General features: G+C 38.4%; 1 protein-coding gene across 3 annotated transcripts in view; it reads right to left on the reverse strand.

Annotated features, from left to right (window-relative positions):
* The window catches only part of CATSPERB (catsper channel auxiliary subunit beta), a 189,403-nt gene that overhangs the window by 154,391 nt on the left and 12,091 nt on the right, over nucleotides 1–22,921 (reverse strand). Inside the window, exons 1-3 of one of the 3 annotated variants that reach the window (XM_078335627.1) lie at nucleotides 8,158–8,343; nucleotides 5,665–5,737; nucleotides 4,599–4,784 (exon numbers count right to left, since the gene is read on the reverse strand). In XM_078335627.1, the coding sequence (XP_078191753.1) occupies nucleotides 4,599–4,620 (22 nt within the window). In that variant the 5' untranslated portion in view covers nucleotides 4,621–4,784; nucleotides 5,665–5,737; nucleotides 8,158–8,343. Of the gene's footprint in view, nucleotides 1–4,598; nucleotides 4,785–5,664; nucleotides 5,738–8,157; nucleotides 8,344–22,921 lie in introns of those variants that run through there. The other 2 variants (XM_035261289.3, XM_003734064.6) reach the window with 2 other exon arrangements.

Raw genomic sequence — 22,921 nt, forward strand, 5'->3', positions numbered from 1 at the left:
AAATACCATGTTTTTAAAACTGACAAAATATTTTTAAAGAATAAGAATTATAATTGTACATTTTAAATTCACTTTAGGGAAAATTCAAATATTCCACCTAGTTTTTCTTTTTGAACCTACACTATCAGGCATGTTCAAAATGGGAAGGTTTGACTCAAGCACTAATGTTACTCATGCTAGACTATGACACGAAATTTTTAGAGGCAGACAAAAACCAGTTCTTGACACTTCAACTCCTCACCTTGAGGGTATAAAAGGATCCAGAATTGGCAACCGCAGAGAGTTTGTGTTTTGATAGAGAGGTACTGAATGAAGAAGTTGGGAGGAGGACTCCTTCTACTTACTTACCTTGCATCTGAGGCAAGAGGGTCTGTTGAGCAAAATAAAAAAAGTAACATGTATCCCTGCAGTTTGGGGCACAGACTCAGACTCCTGCTTAGAAAATCTAGAAGGCAAGAGATGATTTGGTGGAGAGAACAGGATATGGTTTGTTGAAAAAGAGATAACTATATTAATGATGCAGACAGGAGACAGAAATATTGGGCAGAAGAGGCAAAGGCCCTATCCTTAACCCTGGAAGCCCGCAGCCCTAATGAAAACAGGCATTTGTGTTTTCATGCCTAAAAGTTGCCTTTTGGCCCACCACACCCCCTATCCTGTACCCATATAAACCCCAGACTCCAGGCTCCAAAAACAGACTAGTAGACAAGCAAGAAGAAAAACAGAAGAGCAGAAGAATGGCAGAGAGAAGAGAAGGAGCATCCAAATGCCAAGAGGAGTTCAGCTGGGGATGATTGGAGAGATCAAACTCCAGAGGCAGATCATCTTCCCACTCCATCCCTTTTCTAGCTCATCATCTATCCTGCTGAGAGCCACCTCCGCCACTCAATAAAACCCCTGCATTCATCCTTCAAGTTTGTGTGCAAACTGATTCTTCCTGGATGCTGGGTACCAAGCAAGAACCTGGGTACCAAGAGGGCCCTGAGCTGGTTAACACTTAAGCCATCCATGGACAGCAACGCTAAGAGGGCACACTGTTAACACACTCCCACTTGGGCTTCAGGAGTCACAGGCTCCCATGCATGGATAATGCCATGGGGCCAGAGTCCTGCAAGAGGGGACAGGGAACTCTCCCATTTCATTAAGAGTCCTACACAACCAAAATTTACTGAGGCCAAAGATGCATTAATGCTTCTTATGGTTCAGATGTAGGTCACTGGTGAAAAAGAACTAGTGTCATCTAGGGTCATCTAGAGTTCAGTCTCCCAAGGTCTCTCTAAGTGGCAACCGGCTCTCAGCAGAAAGAATTTGAAGACAGAGTTGTAGGAGTTGACAAAGGAATTAGTGATCGTGGGAATTAAGAAGTTTTTGCCTTTGTTACAAGAACTGTAGATAAGAGATTCCCAGTAAAGTGATGGAAGGGAAGGGGCTATGAAGGACTCATTCAAGAGCCCAGAGATCAAGGGTCAGCTTTACACATCTGTTGAAACTTGGAAGTGCAGATGTCAGATAGTTCCCTCAGAACGAGTTAGGGCAGAACTGTGCTATCCCCCACCACCCCACTTCTCCCTCCCTTTCTACAACACTGGAGGGGAAAGGGTCAAAACCTAAAGTTAGTGCGACAATGAAAAGGAATCTAAATACTAGGTGGAGAGAAGGAAAAGTTGATCTTAGTCTTTCTTCCTCAACTATAGGTTTCCCACCAGCACAGCATGGGGCAGGAAACAGGGAAGAAGCTTCAATTATAAAACAAGAGTTACATTTGACTCATACACGGGCTTGGATATTTTAATTATGACAATAATAATGCAAAACTTAAAATTTCAAATCCTCAGAGAACTGGTTTTTTATGCTTATACTTTGTTAAATAAATATGACTAAATTTTTTTTCTAATTTCCAAAGTAAAACATGTTTATTGTAGAATATTTGTAAGATATGGAGAGGTTAGAAAAATATAATGAGGGGCTGGGCGTGGTGGCTCATGCCTGTAATTCCAGCACTTTGGGAGGCCAAGGCAGTGGATCACCTGAGGTTAGGAGTTCAAGACAAGCCTGGCCAACATGGCGAAACCCTTTCTCTACTAAAAATACAAATCAGCTGAGCATGGTGGCAGGTGCTTATAATCCCAGCTACTCAGGAGGCTGAGGCAGAAGAATTGCTTGAACCCAGAAGGCAGAGGTTGCGGTGAGCCGAGATCACACCACTGCACTCCAGCCTGAGCAACAAGAGCAAAGCTCTCTCAAAAAAAAAAAAGCAGAAAAAGAAAAATATAATGAAAGCTAATTTCACCGTCCAAAGCAAATCACTAAAAGATTTTGATGTGCATGACCTCAAGCTATTTTCTATTGAAATTAAACTATTTTTTCACTTGTTCAAACATCATTTGTATATTTTGTTTTGTTTTTGTTTTCAACTTTTATTATAGGTTCAAGGGGGAACATGTGCAAGTTTGTTAAAAAGTATATTGAGTGATGCTAAGTTTTGGAGTACAAATGAATCTGCCTCTCAGGGAGTGAGCATCATCCCCAACAGGTACTTGCTCAGCCCCTCCCTGCTTCATTTCTCCCCCTCTCATGTTCCCCAGAACATCTAGGGATCCAACTGTGTGAATCACCCAATTGTAACCAAAAAAATCTTGGTTCTGGCCCAAATATTCATCCAGTAACAGAGGAATATCAATGCCAAAGATTGGATTTAAATAGGAGGCAAAAATAAATTTAATTTCTAATTGGATATTACTCATTCTGTTTGTATAATGTAATGATTTTAATGCTATTCTTGAAATTCTGTAAGTAAACATATCTTTACAAATATCACAGATATGGCTTCAAATATTTCTGGAGGTTATAATGTTAAACAGTTTTCAAAGTACTTTCAACTTATACAATCACTTTGCCCATATTTGACAATGCTATTGGATCCATTTTTTAAAGCTATAATTTGATTGTGAAGTTCAAATCACTTCTCTGTTTAAAAATCTTCACTGACACACCATTACCTCATGAATTAAACTCCTTAAATGGTGAGATGCTAAACAGAAGTAAACTAACTCCTTTAAATAACATACTTTGAGCCATTAAAGCTCAAATGGGTTGAGCTGGAGTTAGATGTCATTTTATGAAATTCCCACAATACTTTGTGCCATGTATATTACTGTCTCCTCTTTAAGGAAGAGGAAATCAAGCTCAAAGTTCATATAACTAACAGTGCATCCAACTGAAACCGAGTTGTTTCTGTCTCCAAGGGCCATCCTCTCTTTATTCTGCTATACACTCTTTCAATAGTTATGCCCATTTTTTCAGTCTCCCCTGTATATAACCTCATCCATCATCTCTGAAATGCCTGGGGTTCTCTCTACTTTCATTCTCTGCCTCAAATTTTAATATATTTTAAGATCCAGTTTAAATAGAAATTGTGTTTGTCTGATATATGATCTTGCTCTGTCAACCAGATTGGAGTGTAGTGGAGCGATCTTGGCTCACAGCAACTTCTGTCTCCTGGGGCTCAAGTGATCCTCCCATTTCAGCCTCCTGAGTAGCTGGGACTGCAAGTGAGCATGATCACATCTGGCTAAATTTTGTATTTTTTATAGAGAAGCATTTTTTGCCATGTTGCCCAGGCTGGTCTCCAACTCCTGGGCTCAAGGTGTCATCCTGCCTTGGCCTCCCAAGTGCTGAGATTACAGGTGTGAGCCATTGCACCTGGCCAAAGAGTTTTTTCTAATACTTGTCTCAGTGAAACTAGTTGATTTGTCCTCTGCACTTTGGTATCATTTCGTAAAATTCTCAGGTCATAGTTTGCTAGATTCTGTTATAATAATAAAACACAAAAAATACTTTTTTGCAAGCTTCTAAAGGAAAGATGTGTCAGAGAAGATATATTTTTAACAGTATGTGACTTCTTTAACAAAAATGGTGATATAAAGGGAAACCACACAAGTGTAACTACCAATGGAATGCCTGCTCTGACTACAATAAAAATCCACTGTGGGACAAATGTACAGAAAAATATGCCATTTATGAAATTCATTCATTGTCCTATTCACAGTTATACAACCACAACAGTCACGCCCTTTCTGTGATTTCACTTTACATAGTTTCAGTTACCTGTAGCCAACCATAGTCCAAAAATATGAAGTGGAAACTTTCAGAAATAGGCAATTTATAAATTTTACATTGTGCACTGTTCTGAGTAGTGTGGTAAAATCTCATGCCATCAGCTGAGTGTGGTGGCTCACGCCTGTAATCCCAACACTTTGGGAGGCCAAGGCGGGCAGATCATGAGGTCAGAAGTTCAAGACCAGCCTGGCCAAGATGGTGAAACCCCGTCTCTACTAAAAATACAATAATTAGCTGGGCGTGGTGGCAGGCACCTGTAATCCCAGCTACTTGGGAGGCTGAGGCAGAGACTTGCTTGAACCTGAAAGGTGAAGGGTGCAGTGAGCCAAGGTCATGCCACTGAACTCCAGCCTGGAAACAGAGCAAGACTCCATCTCAAAAAAAAAAAAAAAAAAAAAAATCTCACATCATCCTCCACCATTCAACCCTGGATGTAAATTATCACTCTGTTCAGCATATCCACACTATACGCTACTTGCCTGCTAGTCGCTTGGCAACCATGTGAGTTATCAGATCAACTGTCCCAGTAACACAGTGCTTGTGTTCAAGTAACCTTGTTTTACTTCATAATGTTATTTCACAAGGCCTGTGTCATTCACCTCACTTCATCTCATCACATAGGCATTGTATCATCTCACATCATCAAAAGAAGGACAAGTGTAGTACTAAGGTATTGTGAGACAGAGAGAGAAGACCATATTCACATAACTTTTACTACAGTATATTGTTCTACTTGTTCAATTGTATTAGTTATTGCTAATCTCTTATTATGCATAATTGATGAATTAAACTTTATCATAGGTATGTATGCATAGGGAAAAAACAGTGTATATATAGGGCTAGGTTCTCTCTGCAGTTTCAAGCATCTACCGGGGGTTCCCTGCAGGTAAGAGGGACTACCTTACAGCAATGAAGTTGAAAACAAAAGCAGCAAAAGTGCTTCCATCTCTCTCTCCCCACCCATGCTGCTTCAAGGGATGACAGTATGCCACATCGAAATATGCCACTTTGGCACATTGATTATTTTGAGATAAAGGTAATCAAGAAACAGCAGGTGCACTAAAGCAGGACATAAATTTCCCATGATAAAGGCACCTTCACTGTATCTTTCTCAGAACCATAGAAGTCCTATTGACTAATTCAATCTATGTGTTACTTTTAGAAAACTCTTTTCAATCTCAATCCACTAGTCTTATAATTCAGTTTGCATTCATACAACAATGCAACCATTCATAGAGGAAATAATTTTAAAATGTCTGTTCAAACAATTAAAGTTTTGCAAGTATAAAATTAAACTTTAAATATTCTATTATTTTAAAGTGATAAAATACTATAACCAGAAAAAAGTCTCCATCTACACAACTTAATAAAAATAATATCACAATGATATTTGAAGCCTCTAGACCAGAGTATAATAGACAATACTGGGGAACAACTCGAAGATTTTAAAAAATACTAAAAGAAAAATATTTTTTGTAACCGAGGAAGGGACATAAATGACAATAACCGAGAAGGAAATAGACAATAAGACAGTCTGAAACTTACGTTTATTGTATACTATTCCTGATGAAAATTCAAATATGTTCAATATGGAAACATATATAAGTGGCAATTCCATCTGTTGGAATAAATAAGAATTATTTTCATTCAATTACTCTGAACATATTTTTGAATTCCTTTTGTTATAAACAACTACAAAGCAGTATAGAAATCATCTCAATTTAGTATTTCGCACTATGTGACAAAAGCAGATAACACAACAGTTGACTAAGCTGTAAATTTACTCCCTGCTTGTATTAAAGGTAAATTTATAAGTATAATTATTACAAAGTAGAAAAAGAGATGTGGCTCAGGTTTTCCTTCAGTGGAGATAACTTTTGGAGAGGTGAGATCAACTACACAGCTATGTAAAACAGAACATGAATCGATGAAAACTCTGAGGATGATATGGCTATAACTTAATCTAATATTTTGGCGACATTGCTTTTGGGGAAGACAATTCACATGGTCCTGAGTATACCTGCACATTCTCGTTTAGTGTGTCAAGAACGCAAGGCCCTGGATGCTGTTAACCTCAGGGCTGTGTTTGCAGCCACCAGCCTCAAGGGATGAAGTAAGGCACCCCAGACAACAGCAGGCTTCTTTCCATGGTGAATCGCCTAATCTCAGTGTACATCTCCTGTAATGCACACCACTATGTGTATAAGCATCTGTTATGGGCTCAATTTTCTACCCGCCACATTCTTAAGTTGACTTCCTAACCACCCATGCCTCAGAAGGCGATCATATTTGGAGATAGGATTTTTAAAGAGGTGATGAAGTGAAAATGAAGTCATTAGGGTGGGCCCTCATCCAACAGGACTGGTGTCCTCAGAGAAGAGGAAATTTGGACGTAGGGAGGATGAAGTGAACACACAGAGGGAAGACATTCAGAGGGAAGATGAAGTAAGGACACATGAAGAAGACAGCCACCTATAAACCCAGGAGAGAGGCATGGAACAGATCTTTCCTCATGGCCCTCAGAAGGAATCAACACTACTGACACTTTGATCTCAGATTTCTAGTCTCTACAACTGTGAGAAAATAAATTTCTGTTGTTTAAGCCACCCAGTGTACGGCCCTTTGTTATGGCAGCCCTAGCAAACTAACACAGCATCCATGATGAATTTCACCTCTATGGAACTTGGGGGACAGAGGGTACTGGAGTGAGCATCTTGTGGACACTCGGGCTACTGCTTTTGCTGGTAGTGATAAAGTCCTCTGTCTCTGACCTAGGAGTCTTTTGTCTTTTGCCAGCATCCAAGAAAACAGGAATAGACTAATTTGCCAACTCTAAGTGGAACAAAATCTCAGATCTTCGTGCAGTTCCTGACAACTGCTGAGTAAATTAAATGTAACTAGTGTTTTCCTTCATCAAAACTGACTTGTTAAATACATTTAATTGACAATGGAAAGCTCAAACAGTTGGATTTAATTCATTCTCATTACATTATCAGGGGAGAACTGAGGTTTTTAGTGCATTTTGTTTAATCATCTGAGAAGACAATTGTTCTTACAAGGTAAGAGAAAACAAATAGATTAAAACTCTATCAGCATGGTGCAATGCTTAAGTATATTTTTGGTGTAAGAATGAATTTAACATTAAATGGAGACATTATCACAGTTAAACTCTGAAAATAGTGCCTTTACCAGAAAAATCTTATATCACATTGCTAAACATTCAAATTAAATGATATAACACCATTATTAGAATCTTTATAACTTTTCATGGGCCACCTGTGCAAATTCAGGAGCGTCAGTATGAAACATGTGGTGGAAATTCTGGCTTTAATGTTAGCAAGCTTGTTCTGCAAGCTTTCTTATCTGCCATCCTGCAAGCTCAAGAATCTCTGCTACCCACTGGTTTCTTTAACTCTGTGGGGCATAGTTCCAGTCTCATTCTTCTTATTCAATATTACGACTTTTCTTAATTTGTTATTATCTTCTTTCAACTTTCAGCTCATGGTTAGAGAAAAAACATAGACTTTAGCCTAAGATGAGCTCTATCCATCAAAACGTTGGATTTTTAGCAAATTATTTAACTTCTTGGAGTTTGTATTCTATTCAGTAAAATGGGGATAACAGGCACTTCACAGTGCCGTTGTGAGAATTAAATGAAAAATACTTGACGCATCTAACAGTTACTCTACACAGAATGCGCACCGAACAAACGTTACTCTGAGTTCATATCTACACACTGCAGCAACTTCTTCATTCTCATCACACTCCCTTACTGATCTACTTAGCAGTTAAGTTACCCCCAGTTATCATTGCCTTGTAATTATTATGAGTTTCACATAATTGTCAGATACAAGTCACATATCTGGGGATTTTCTCTTTCGGCACCAAATAAACATCGGGATTCGCCTCAGAGAAGGAACCTATCGCCTCCCCCAGCTTGTTCATTTGTAGTTACTCCATTATTATGGAAGAGTGATCACACTGTAAATTCATACTCTAGCAGGCTTCTTATTTTAATATTTTCTTTACTGTAATTACCTCTTCATGGGATGCCCAACTGGTTGTGCTTTTCTTTTTTATATTTTTCCTAAGTTTTCTTCCATATAGACTAAGAAGAAAGACAGTCAGGAGCCAAGTTTTCACTGTTGACTGGTTTAGCAATCAAACACCTTTGGTAACAGCCAATCAGCCGCTACCAAGCACAGACGCAGGCTTAGAAAATCTAAAGGACAGGCAGTTGGAATTTCCAATTAACTGCCTCTTTCAGAGCACCACAGGGCATTTTCTTTAACAACTGATAAGAGGTGGAGTTTCTCCAAATCTACCATCTTGAATATAACATTCATCTAGGAAGGACCAGAAACCTACAGATGATTATCTATAAAATACTTCAATTATCATATCATTGGATGCCGGGAGAAAAAAGTAAATGCTAACAGCTCATGCCAACTGCATACAATGAGGTTTAAAAGGAGACAACGTGTCAAAGAGGAGAGCTTCATAACTGAGTCTTGAAGGAAGAGCGGCACTTAAAAAAAAATAGAGAAGGCTTTATTGGCAGGTAAACAAGACAAGCAAGTACACACAGCACAAAGTTAGGAATGAAACAGTGAGAACAAATAGCATGGCAGTTTGTCCTCTGTGTTCGTGTTGTGTGACTGCCCTTGATGTGGTTGTATGTGCTCACCAAGGCTGCCTTTGAGTACCAAGTGAGCTGAGCTCAAACCTTTCTGTATCACCCAGCACCCTAACTACTCATGAATGGTCACAGAGGCTGACACATTCTTTTTGATAATGATGATAATAAAACTTGTTTATACTCTGGTTTTCCTTCAGAAGTCCTTTGTAAAACCTACTTTATCCTCAGATCATGAAATATGTCTGCTATCTGGGTTTAATCTATTCCTGGAAGAGCCCGCATAAGAAATATATTTGTCTCACCCTTTCTGGTGACCTTGACCTAAAGAAGAACCTGAAATAGTGTGCAAAACACAACAAAATATCTCTCCTTACAAAGACTGAGTTTCCAGAAACTCGGAGCTCTCTGTTTTTCTTGCCTGTTTCCCACTAGGGAAGGCAATAAAGCTTTTATGGAAGAAGTTGCAGTTTTCAGTTACCATAGCAACACTGCTACACATTAAAAAAAGAGTCTGAGCAATACTGAAAGTACACATTGACAGCTCTTAAGAGAATGATGAAGCAGGTGACATTCACCTTATTTTTCCCCAGCAACCCCTTAGTTTTCTTTTCCTCATTTGTCCCCACGTGATGTTTCCTCACTTATGAAAGAGTGAAGGATCTGCTTTCAGTTGTAGTCACTGATGAATTACACTTTGATGTGAGTGAGTAGCGAGACTACTCTCACAGTAGGTGATCTACAGCAGAATGAAAGGGATTCTTCTCCCTGAAAAACAAATGATGCACTGGGAGTCTGTCCAGTCAGGAGGATAGGGAGAAGGGGAATGGGCTGATTGAAAAAAGGATAACTTTGTCTTTCTTTTGGTAATGTTTTACTGGCTGTAACAGTGTTTATTAGGTGTGAAAAATAAAAACAAGTATAGAGAAATCAATTACTCATAAATCAACAACCAGATATAACCACTGTAAACATTTTGACATTTCTCGAGTCTGTTTCCTCTGCATTTATACGTCCTTCTTTGTCATTGTTTTTCTGACCATTTTCTCATGTAACTCAAGTGTTTTAAGTCTTCACAGTTATATATCTAAAAATAACTGTACTTAATTTACTTAAACATAAAATATTGTACTATTTTCAGTGGTTTCCTTTTTGAAAAATGTGGTGATAAATAATCCTAAACAAAAATCTTTTCCTATACTAAAGAATATTTCCTTAGGATATGAACATGTTTCTCCTGGATATATATTGATAAATTGCTTTCTAGAAATCCAGCAGTGAAAATTAGATATAATCTGTAATAATTTGATACATTAAAAATCTTGTTTTACTTTTTTGAATATTGGTGCAACCAAACACTTAAAAATATGTTGGCTTGCCATTTTTTCTTCTATAAATTATCCAGACATGTTGTTGACAATTTTCTACTGGAAATTTAGTGTTTTAGTTGTGAACTGGTAAAATACCCCTTGCAATATTTACTGTAAATATTTAATTCAATTTGTCATTGAACAATTTATTTATACATTTTCTCATCTTTTTTTTTTTATTTGAGACAGAGTCTCTTCATGTCATCCAGAATGGAGTGCAGTAGTGCAATCTTGGCTCACCACAACCTCTGCCTCTGGAGTTCAAGTGATTCTCCTCTCTCAGCCTCCTGAGTAGCTGGGATTACAGGCATGTGACAGTATGGCCAGAAAATTTCTGTATTTTTAGTAGTGACAGGGTTTCACCATGTTGGCCAGGCTCGTCTTGAACTCCTAACCTCAGGTGATACACCTGCCTCAGCCTCCCAAAATACTGGGATTATAGACATGAGCCACCATGCCCAGCCTTCTCATCCTTTTTATGTGAGAAATTTTAAAGCCTCAAAAAGTCCAAAGACTAAGATAATGAGGATATTTCAACCACCCAAGATTAAAATCACCCCCTAACTTTTTATTATGGGATGTGCCAAATATTGGGGGGAAAGTAGAGAGAAGTGTATAATTACATTTTGTATAATTGCCTACCTTTGGTCTTGTTTCATCTATACTCTTTCACTTACTTCCCTCCAGTATTATTTTGTTGTTTTTTTGGTTGTTGTCATTATGTTTTGAGGCAGAGTCTCACTCTGTTGCACAGGCTGGAGTGGTCTGATCCCAGCTCACTGCAACCTCCACCTCCTAAATTCAAGTGATTCTCATGCCTCAGCCTCAAAAGTAACTAAGATTACAGGTGTGTGCCACTATGCCTGGCTAATTTTTGTATTTTTAGTAGAGATGGGGTTTCGGCATGTTGGCTAGGCTGGTCTCAAACTCCTGGCCTCAAGTGATCTGCCTGCCTTGGCCTCCCAAAGTGCTGGGATTATAGCCATGAGCCACTGCAGCTGGCCTGCAGGATTATTTTGAAGATATCAGAAAATGACTTCACAAAATTGTTCATAGTTGTGAACAATAAGGATGAACCAGGATCCAATAAGGTTCAAATTTTGCCACTAGTTGATGTATCTCTGAGGTGTTAAAATCTATACATAATTTTCTTTTCACCTCTCCCACCACCCCATCATTTTTTTTTTCCCTGTTGCCTTTTTCCTTAAAACTCATTAAAGAGCACTCTGGGAGGTGGAGGTGGGCGGATCACAATGTCAGGAAATCGAGATCAGCCTAACCAACATGGTGAAACCCCATCTCTACTAAAAACACAAAAATTAGCTGGGTATGGTGGCATGTGCCTGTAATCCCAGCTACTCAGGAGACTGAGCCACTTGAACCTGGGAGGCAGAGGTTGCAGGAAGCTGGGATCACGCCACTGCACTCCAACCTGTCAACTGAGACTCCATCTCAAAAGAAAAAAAACTCATTAAAGAAAAAGTTAGTTGTAATGTGTTTCCCACAGTTTGGATTTTACTGAGTGCATAATTATGGTATCTTTTTACATCATAAGTTTATCGGATTGTTCTGTAAATTGTTAAGTAGATTTAGAGGCTTGATCAGATGCAAGTTTAATTTTTTTTTTGTCAAGAACACTTCATAAGTGGTGTTGAGTACTTCCATCAGGAGGCACCTAATGTGTGGTTACCTCTCTTTTTGTGATGTAGCAGCCGTAATTTGTTGCCTACATCTATTAAATTCATTAGAGGCTGAAAAGTGGTAATGTATTATAATTTTACCATTTTGAAAATAATGAATTGATTCCCTAGCATCTTCATAGAGACAACTAATAAAGTTTGTTTTTGGTATCATTATGAACTCACAGGTTTCCACTTAAATGTTTAATGTATTTCTATCATTATAGTTATTATCCTTATTGATGCTCAAAGTGTCTAATTTTTACAGATATGGTTCTTTTAAAGTTGGCTTCTGAGTCTTTTTGACATGACTCTAGTCATTTTTGACAGTTTCCTTCTTTCCTTATAAGACAAGATACTCCAGGCTCACCTTATACGTTTCCTGCCCCAGACATGGACTCAGTCATTTCGCTATATAATTCTGATTCCTTTTACTGGTAAATAGTATTTAGAAGCCATAGTTTTGGGAGTTTGGCCAGTCTTTGTTTTTTCTTTAATAAATATAGACAACCTGGCCAGGTGCAGTAGTTTACACTTGTAATCCCAGCACTTTGAAAGGCCAAGGCAGGCAGGTAATTTGAGGCCAGGAGTTCAAGTACAGCATGGCTAACATGGTGAAACCCCATCTCTATTGAAATATAAAAATTAGCCAGGAATTAGCAAAGGCTGCAGTGAACTATGATTGTGCCACTGCACTCCAGCCTGTAGACAGAGCAAGACTTTGTCTCAAAGAAAAAAAAAAAGGAAATTCTGTCATTTGTAACACATTGATGAATCCAAAGGACGGTGCTAAGTGAAATAAGTCAGGCACAGAAAGACAAAGACCTCATGATCTCATTTATAGGTGAGGTCTAAAAAAGTCAAACTCATAGGAGTAAACAGTAGATTGATAGTTACCAGAGGCTTGTGGGGGGTGGTGGCAGCATGGACAGACAAAGGAGAGATGTTAATAAAAAGGTAGGAGGGCACAATATTCTTTAAAAAGGTAGCGGAACACAATATTCTTTTGTCTTTATTTTCCAATAAGTCTTTCATTTTCAGAATGTGCCTTTTTATAGATTCTGTTTTTAATCTCATGTATGTAATAACATTCGTTATTTTCTGAGACTTAATGGTAGGGTTTTGGTTTTTGTTTTACTCTCCTTGCATAGTTTGATTCTGTAAGTCATTTTTTCCTTTTTATTTTTTCTGGTATCAATCTTTCATTTTGAGACTTCTTAAAAATTCCTCATAATACTTGGTTTTCTACTCAGATTTAAAAGCAAGTTCTAAGAAGCTTATTTGAGGCGCTGGATCCAAGAGAGTCTTATCAACTGTGGGTTTCACTGTAGCACATTTTGGAGAAGTTGTTTTACTGGGGAGGAACCTGAAGTAGGCCTTTTCTCTTTGGCTTCTCAAATTCCCTGGGTCTTCCATCTCTTTCCCAAAGAGTACACAGTCCTGGCTGCTAGCATTCTGGGATGTCAACGTGCAGTATTTCTTCTTGTTCTCCTGTTTTCAATATGGCACCCACATTCTCAAATGTGTTTGACGTCTACCAGGCCAGACACCCTCTGTTTTACCCTCTCCCAATAAGAAACTTTCAACTTCTCCCTGAAAGGGGAAAGGGCAGCTGGTAGACTGTAGAGGACTGGGGAGATTATCTAAACACTTCTTACATGACTGTTCAAACAATCCTACTTTGACCCCACTTTTACCTCCACTTCAAAATCTACTTAGTGCTGTGAAGTCCTGAGCCCTTTGAGGGGTTCTAGAGTACAAATCACATTGCTTTTAATCTTTTCCAAAAGCTAGTTTAGGATTCTGGCTTTCCTATATGTGCTAATTTAGTTATCGCTTATTCATTTGCTTTCCCGCTCTCTAAATTTTGCTCCTACTGTCAAGTCTCCAGTTCTCTCTGTCCTTACGGGTTTATGCCACTTCAAAAAATCCCTTTAGGGTGTATTTCAGGAGTGAGAATAAATATGTGTGTTCAAAACCAATAAACGGAAATCCTAAATGTGTCATAAATTTAAACAATTGATGGAGAGTGCTATGGTTTGAGTGTGTCCCCTCCAAAACTCAGGTGTTGAAACTTAATGGCCAACGTGAAAATGTTAAGAGGTAATGACTTTATAAGGTCATTAGGCCATGAGGGCTTCACCATCAGAATGGGATTCTTAATCCCTAAGCCTTATAAAAGAGGCTTCATGCAGCATTCTGCTCTCTTGCCTTTCTGCTTTTTGCCTGGGAAGACACAGCACTCTTCCCCTCTGGAGGATGCAATAACACAGGGCCATCTTGGAAGCAGAGAGCAGCCCTCACCAGACACCAAACCTGTGGGAGTCTTGACCTAGAATTACCCAGTCTTCAGAATTATGAGAAATAAATTTCTGCTCTGTATGAATTATTCAGTCTCATGTATTTTGTTAAAGCAGCACAAACAGACTAAGACAGAGAGGATAATTAAAAAGAGATCCAGGCTGGGTGCGGTGGCTCACGCCTGTAATCTGAGCACTTTGGGAGGCCGAGGTGGGCGGATCACAAGGTCAAGAGATCAAGACCATTCTGGCCAACATGGTGAAACCCCATCTCTACTAAAAAATACAAAAATTAGCTGGGTGTGGTGGCATGTGCCTGTAGTCCCAGCTACTTGGGAGGCTGAGGCAGGAGAATTGCTTGAACCCGAGAGGCGGAGGTTGCAATGAACCAAGATTGTACCACTGCACTCCAGCCAGAGCCTGGCGACAGAGCAAGACTCTTTCTCAAAAAAAAAAAGAGAGAGAGAGAGAGAGAGATCCATTTGATTGTGATGCTGAGAATATTCTCTTTTTGATGGCCTAGGTCATGACATTGGACCTCTAGGAAGGAGGAAATACATTTCCTCCATTGGACCTTTAGGACCTCCATTGGTTCTCCACTGGACTCCCAGGAAGGAAGAAGATCAAATCCAGGCAAAATAGTGTGCCAGGATTATATTTCCTTCTCTAGAGGAGGAAATGAACAGTATTTACACAGTCATTGTGGCAAACATAATCCAAGGTGACCCACAATGATTCGTGTCCTTGTGTAATTCCTACCCCTTGAGTGTGAATGGGACCTGTGACTTGCTTCTAATCAATGGGATATGGTAAAGATAATGAGATATCATTCAATTAGGTTATATTACATGACAGAGGTGTGGGATGTCAATCTTGTAATTACGTTTCATTAAATAAGAAGTCTTATCAGACGGCAGGGAGCCTCCTGCTGCTTTTGAAGATGCAAACAGCCATGTTGTGAGCTGCCTGTGAATAGGGCAGGGAATTGCAGCCATCTTCTAGGAGCTAAGGGTGGTCTCCAGTTAGTAAAAATCTAGGACTCATTTATACAGAATCAAGGAAGTAAATTCTGCTAACAATTTGAGCTTATAAACAAATTCTTCCCTAGTTGAGTTTTCAGATAAAAAATCAGCCCAGCCAATACTTTGGCTACAGCCTTGTGAGACTCTGAACAGAGAGCTAGCTAAACTTGTGTCTGGACCTATGAAACTGAGATAACAAATCTGTACTGTTTTAAATCACTAAGTGTGTAGTAACTTACTATGCAGTAATAGAGGGTATAGATCATAACTTTTTGGAACTGCAAGTTGAGATGGCTGGCTGGCCACTTTGGCCGCTCATACATCTTTCAATCAACAGACAAAGAAAGAGGTTACTATACTGGCTAGAGCGATTGATTCTCACTACCAAGGGGTAACTGGGTTGGTACTACACAATGGGGTAGACAAAGCTATGTATGGAATACAGGAGAATCCCCTAGGGAATTGTTTAGTCTTGTGATTAAAGTCAATGGAGAACTACAACAACCCAATTCAGACAGGACTGCTAATAACCCAGATGTTTCAAGAATGAAGGTATAGGCCATTCCATTATAGAAAAAAACCTACAACTAGCTGAGGTGCTTGCTGAGGACAAAAGAAATATGGAATGGGTAGTAGAAGAAGGTAGTCATAAACATCAGCAATGACCACATGACCAGAGGATGGCAATAGTTATGAGTATTTTCATGATTATAGCTGTGTATATAGTAACCAAATATTTTCGTGGTTTTCCCTCTCCTATTCCCTTAGGATCTAGCATGTGATAGTAATGACTAATTTTATATCTCAGTATTTCAAAGAAGACTCAACATCACCAAAGATTTTGTATCCTCCTCTTTGGAAAGAGCCTGTTACAATTGTGCATAGATAGTTATATCATGTTAGGAAGAATTGTGACTTTGTTATTATCTTTATTTGGACATTATGATATAAGCAGATGTATATGGGTGCCAAGTTGACAAAGGGTGAACTGTGATGGCTTTGTGATGTGCCAACTTGGCTAGGCTAAACTACATTCCCCAGAATTTTCTTCCTAATATGTTTCTAGTTAGGCTGGACTACAAGGGATATTTTCTTGCAAACTGGAGGACAAAAAGGGAGGGAGCAGCTATTTTGTATAAATCACATACTATCTCCCAGTTATTACTCAAACAGTAATCTAGGTCTGCTGTGAAGGGATTTTGCAGGTGCAATCACCTTCATCAGTTGGTTTTAAATTAATAAAAAAGTAAAGGATCAGATTGTAGATGGGCCTAGCTTAATCAATTGGAAGGCTTTTAAAAGAGGGCCTAGTTCAGAGATACCAAGCTTCAGCTTGTGCCCATGGGTTCCAGCCCACGTGTGATCTTCCCTTTCTGACTGCCTGCCCTACAGACTTCAGGCTTGCTTAGTTAGTCCTCACAATTGTATAAGCTCATTGCTTATAATAAACAAATAAACTGGAGTGTGTGTACACATATGTAAATATGTACATATACTTTTATATATTGATATATACCGTATGCATTTATATAATATACTATATGTAATAAACAGCATTCACATTATTATGACTGTGACACTGTTCAACTAGAGAAGCAGAACCGTATATACACAAGATCTCTTACTGGTTCTGCTTCTCTGGTTGAATTCTGGAACAGCCATAATAGTGTAAATGTCAATTATCTGTATTCGATATTTAAACTAAACTTAGTAACAAAAGATGTGTTGGCAAGTCAAGAAATAGAGGAATCAGCATATTTTATAATCATTAGGACACAGAAACGGGTAGAAGAGGATACCTCTGCAAAGTGAGACTAAGGCAAGAGCCTGACTGGAACTCCAAACTGTTGCTTTTGCCATTAGTTTTTCTGTCCTACTTTGTTCCTATGCGTATATCTCCAAATAAAAGAAAACCACTTTAAAAAGATATACATTCTCCTCCCCACTGGATAATATAGACTAGTAAAGAGGAATTGGGATTCTACAGTTAGATTTCTTGGATTCTTATTCCTGTGGTCTTTATTAATGATGTCACATTGAAAAGGTTACTTAACCTCTTTAATCCCCCGTTTCCTTATCTGGGGGGATAATACTGCTATTTACCTCACACTGTGTCTGAGTGTGTATGAGTACGTGTGTGTACACACATATATATACTTTCACTTTCACTTGACTTAAATGGTAGCTTACTGTACACCCTATTATTTTCTTTATTTTGAGCCTAACAATACATGCTGGAGACTGTTCCTTGTTGCTGCCTCATTCTTTTTAGTAGCTACCTATTATTCCATTGTGTGGATGTTCTATAGCCATCTATTGATAAGACATTTCAGTCATTTTCAATCTTTTGCCATTACAAAAAATATTCTCCTCTCTATGTCATTTCATGTGTGTACTACAGGTATATAATAGACTCCTAGGAATAAAATTGCTGTGTTAAGAGAAATGTGCTTTTAAAATGTTGATAATATAAAATTGTCCTCCACTGCTGCCGTGGAGTCAGTGTGCAAGAGTGTGTTTCTCCATACCCTCACCAAGTGCTATTAGGTCTCGAAAATATTGTATCATCATTAACTTTGCATTTCTCACATCGTATACCTCCTTTCTTCTGAACTGTTTGCTCATGGGTTTTGTCCATTTTTTGTGGTTTATTAATCTTTTTCTTATTGATTTGTAAATGTTTTTATATGTTAAGAAAATTAGTCCCTTTTCTGTAAGTTGAACTACAAAAAAAAAAAATCCTCCATCTGTCCTTCGTCTTTTGACTTTTTAAACAGTGATGTGATATTTTTTCTTGTAGTTAAATAAATGGATTTTCTCTTTTATGTTCTGGTAATTTATGGTTTTATTTTCTTAATGTGGTATTTTCGATTCATCTGGAAATCATTTTGGTATGATTTGTGAAGTAGAGATCCAACTTTTCTTTTTCAGATGTCTACTGAGTTGTCCCAACACTGTTTACTGAATAATTCATTTTTTCTTCACTGCCTTAAAATAAAACCTTCATTTCATTGCTATATATATTTGGATCTATTTTTGAATTTTCTAGTCTATTTCTTTGAATTGTTGATCTACTCATGTGTCAATATCTCATTATTTTCATTATTGTAGAACAAGTTTTGGTTTGTTTGTTTGCATCAGCTTGTCCAGTTCTGAACAAAAACAAAAATAAAAATAGTCTTTTGGGGTCAGTTAGGTTTACTTAAGGAGAATTCATATTATGATGGCACTGCATTTTTCTATCCAAATGTGGCAATGCCTTTGCATTTCTTTAAGTTTTTTTTGTTTGTTTTTTCCATGGTGTTTTATAAATTTCTTCACACAGATTCTGTTTGTTTAGTTTTGAGACATTCATATGTTCCATGCTGTCTATTCCTTTCATCTTTTTTAGAGCTATAGAATGAGATCATTTCCCCATCACTTCTTTTAACTGTTGTTCTTTCTCTATTTGAGGTTTCTGTTTCTGTGCTTTTTGTTTCAGTGACCTTACTGAATAATTCTACTAGTTGGTCTTTCAGTTGATTCCTGGGGTCTGCAAATATTGGTATGATTTCTTTTTTTTTATTATCTAAGTCTGCATTTTAGTTTTTAAATTTTTTTTAATTGACAAAATTGTATATATCTATGGTTCATGACATGATTGTTTTGGTACACATATACATTGTGGCATGACTAAATCAAGCTAAGATAGGCATTACCTCACATACTTATGTTTTTGTGGTAAGAACACTTAAAATCCACTCTCTTAGCAATTTTCAAGTATACACAATTCTATATTGTTATTAACTATGGTCACCATAATATACAACAGATCTCTTGAACTTATGCCTACTGTCTGTCTAACTGAAACTTTGTGTGCTTTGACTAACAAATTGCCAATCCTTTAAGCCTCAGCCTGTGGTAACCACCATTCTCTACCTCTATAAGTTCTACTAATTTAGATTCCACATGTAAGTGAGATCATGCAATATTTGTTTTCTGTGCCTGGTTTATTTCACTTACTGTAATGTCCTCCTGGCTCATCCTTATTGTCACAAATGATAATATTTCCTTCTTTTTAAAAGAGCTGAAACTGGACCCCTTCCTTATACCTTATACAAAAATTAACTCAAGATGGATTAAAGACTTTAATGTAAAACCCAAAACCATACAAACCCTAGAAAAAAATCTAGGCAATATCATTCAGTACATAGTCAAGGGCAAAGATTTTATAATGAAATTGCCAAAAGCAATTGCAACAAAAGCCAAAATTGACAAATGGGGTCTAATTAAAGAGCTTCTGCACAGCTAAAGAAACTATCATTAGAGCAAAAGGGCAACCTACGAAATGGGAGAAAATTTTTGCAATCTACCCATCTTACAAAGGTTTAATATCCAGAATTTATAAGAAACTTAAACAAATTTACAAGGAAAAAAAAACCATCGAAAAGTGGGCAAAGGATATGAACAGACATTTTTTTCAAAAGAAGATATTTATATATCCAACAAACATATGAAAAAAAGCTCAACATTGCTGATCATTAGAGAAATGCAAATCAAACCCACAATGAGATATTGTCTCAGGCCAGTCAGAATGGCAATTATTAAAAAGTCAAGAAACAACAGATACTGGCAAGGCTGTGGAGAAATAGGGGCACTTTTATACTGTTGGTGGGAATGTAAATTAGTTCAACCATTGTGGAGGACAGCATGGTGATTCCTCAAGAATCTAGAACCAGCAATACTGTTTGACCCAGTAATCCCATTACTGAGCATATACCCAAAGGAATAGAAATCATTCTATTATAAAGACACATGCATGCATATGTTCATTGCAGCACTATTTGCAATAGCAAAGACATGGAATCAACCCAAATGCCCATCAATGACTGGATTTTAAAAATGTGGTACGTATACACCATGAAATACTGTGCAGCCATAAAAAAGAACAAGATCATGTCCTTTGCAGGAACATAGATAGAGCTGGAAGCCATTATCCTCAGCAAACACAGGAACAGAAAACCAAACACTGCATGTTCACACTTATAGGTGGGAGCTGAACAATGAGAACACACGGACACAGGGAGGGGAACAACACACACTGGGGCTGGTTGGGGCTGGGAAAAGGGAGAGATCAGGATAAATAGTTAATGCATGCTGGGTTTAATACCTAGGTGATGAGCTGATAGGTGCAGCAAACAACCATGGCAGATATTTACCTATATAACAAATCTGCACGTCTTGCACAAGTATTCTGAAACTCAAAATTAAATTAAAAAAATTTTTAAATTATATTGGTAAGATATTAACATTTGTATAAGAAAGGGGAGAAAAGAACTCTACGTCACTGCTTAATTTTAAATTTTTTAAATAATCACTTCATTCAAAAATATTTATTAAATGTGTGTACATCTCATTAGTTTTGGAATAAAACACCGACATAAACTTACATTCATAGAATTTATAGTCTAGTAAGGGAAAGAGACAAAAATTAGTAAATATTTTAGTAAATTAATAGGAGATCATGAATATTATTGTGCAATGACCAAGAATAATGATGTAAGAGGTATGCGCTACTGAGGGGATGCATTTGAGCATTGAAAGGTATGCATGATTGATGGAATGCCTCTTTGAGATGACACCTAAACTAAAAGATGAGAAGGAGACTTTCTGGTGAAGAGTTATGTACTTAAGGGGTGGTACTAGAGGGAGTGGTTGTGGAAGGCAGAGGGAACAGCACATGAACTCCTAATGACTCTTCCTCATCATATGATTCAGTATTTCAAGGTAGGATAAGGATATGTGTAATGAGAGTACACAGGGAAGTATAAAGATGATCTTTTTGGGACAGGGAAGTCTTCCTAGAATTCTTTCTTTTCTTTTTTTGAGATGGAGTCTCACTCTATCGCCCAGGCTGGAAGCAATGGCACCATCTCGGCTCACCGCCACCTCCGCCTCCCGAGTTCAAACGATTCTCCTGCCTCAGCCTCCCGAGTAGCTGGGATTACAGGCAAGCACCATCATGCTCAACTAATTTTGTGTTTTTAGTAGAGATGGGGTTTCTCCATGTTGGTCAGGCTGGTCTCGAACTCCTGACCTTAGGTGATCCGCCCACCTCGGTCTCCCAAAGTACTGGGATTACAGGTGGTCTCGAACGCCTGACCTCAGGTGATCCGCCCACCTTGGTCTCCCAAAGCACTGGGATTACACCATGCCCAGCCACTTCCTGGAATTCTTAAAGTTTGTGCTTTCATTTCTATGAAAATCTTTAAAAACAGAAACATTTTCTGCATCATTTGGATGATTCCATATAACTAAGAACTACCATATAATTCTGTTGCCCAAGTATGTGTTCATGATTTTTGTGTTTAACTTTATTGTTCCAAGCCTGAATAGGAAGAACAATTTGCAGTATCCTTCTCTTCGCACATCATCTGAATGTCCTTCTCTTCCCACATCATCTGAATGTCCTTCTCTTCCCACATCATCTGAATGTCCTTTTTTTCTCACATCATCTGAATGTCCTTTTCTGGTTTCTCCTCATTTCTTTTACCTATTTCTTTTAAAGAACCTCAAGACTTGAGTCCTTGGTACTCCTATCTAGACTCATTCCCTAAGCAAGACTGTCCAAGCTCTTAGCTTTGAATATCGTGTGTATGCAAATGACTCTAAAATTTACATTTCCAGGCCAAATATGGACTCTGGACTAACTCCTATATATCCAATTGCCCGATTGAATCTCTGGATGTCTCACATTTAATGTTTAACGTGATCAAAATGTAAGTTTGCATCCTGTCCTCCTACCACAATAAACCTTCTCCTTTTCCACATTTCCTTCATCTCATCACTTATCCAGTAGCAAAAATAAAAAAAACTTGGCAGTCATTCTTGATCCTTTGTGTTTCCAAAATTGATCTCACCTCTCTTCATTTCTTTCCACTTAAGATGCCACCACCCTAACCAAAGCAATCAGCAACTATGTTAGTCCATTCTTGCATCACCATAAACAAACACTCAAGGCTGAGTAACTTAGAAAGAAAAGAGGTTTGGGCCGGGCGCGGTGGCTCAAGCCTGTAATCCCAGCACTTTCGGAGGCCGAGGCGGGTGGATCACGAGATCGAGAGATCGAGACCAACCTGGTCAACATGGTGAAACCCCGTCTCTACTAAAATACAAAAAATTAGCTGGGCATGGTGGCGCGTGCCTGTAATCCCAGTTACTCAGGAGGCTGAGGCAGGAGAATTGCCTGAACCCAGGAGGCAGAGGTTGCGGTGAGCCGAGATCATGCCATTGCACTCCAGCCTGGGTAACAAGAGCGAAACTCCATCTCAAAAAAAAAAAAGAAAGAAAGAAAAGAGGTTTAATTGGCTTGCCATTTTGCAGACTGTACAAGCATGGTACTGGCATCTGCTTAGTTTCTGATGAGGCCTCAGGGCACTTTTACTCCTGGCAGAAGGTGACACAGAAGCAGACACGTCACATGGTGAAAGGGAGCGAGAGAGAGGTGGGAGGTGCCACACTTTTAAATGACCAGCTCTCACGTGAACTACCAGAGCAAGAAATCACGAATCACCAAGGGGATGGTGCTAAGCCACTCCTAAGGGATCTACTCCAATCATCCAAACACCTCCCACCAGGCCCCGCCTACAACAGGGAATTACATTTCAACAAGAGATTTGGAGAGGACAAACATCCAAGCCATATTACCGTCTATCAAATAAACGATTTCACTGCTTTCTTGATTTCTCTGCTCCCATTCTAAACATTCTCCATACAGGAATGACAATTGTCTTTTAAAAACCTAAATCAGAACCAG

The sequence above is a fragment of the Callithrix jacchus genome, chromosome 8, assembly GCF_049354715.1.
Source record: "Callithrix jacchus isolate 240 chromosome 8, calJac240_pri, whole genome shotgun sequence".
NCBI classification, from domain to species: Eukaryota; Metazoa; Chordata; class Mammalia; order Primates; family Cebidae; genus Callithrix; species Callithrix jacchus.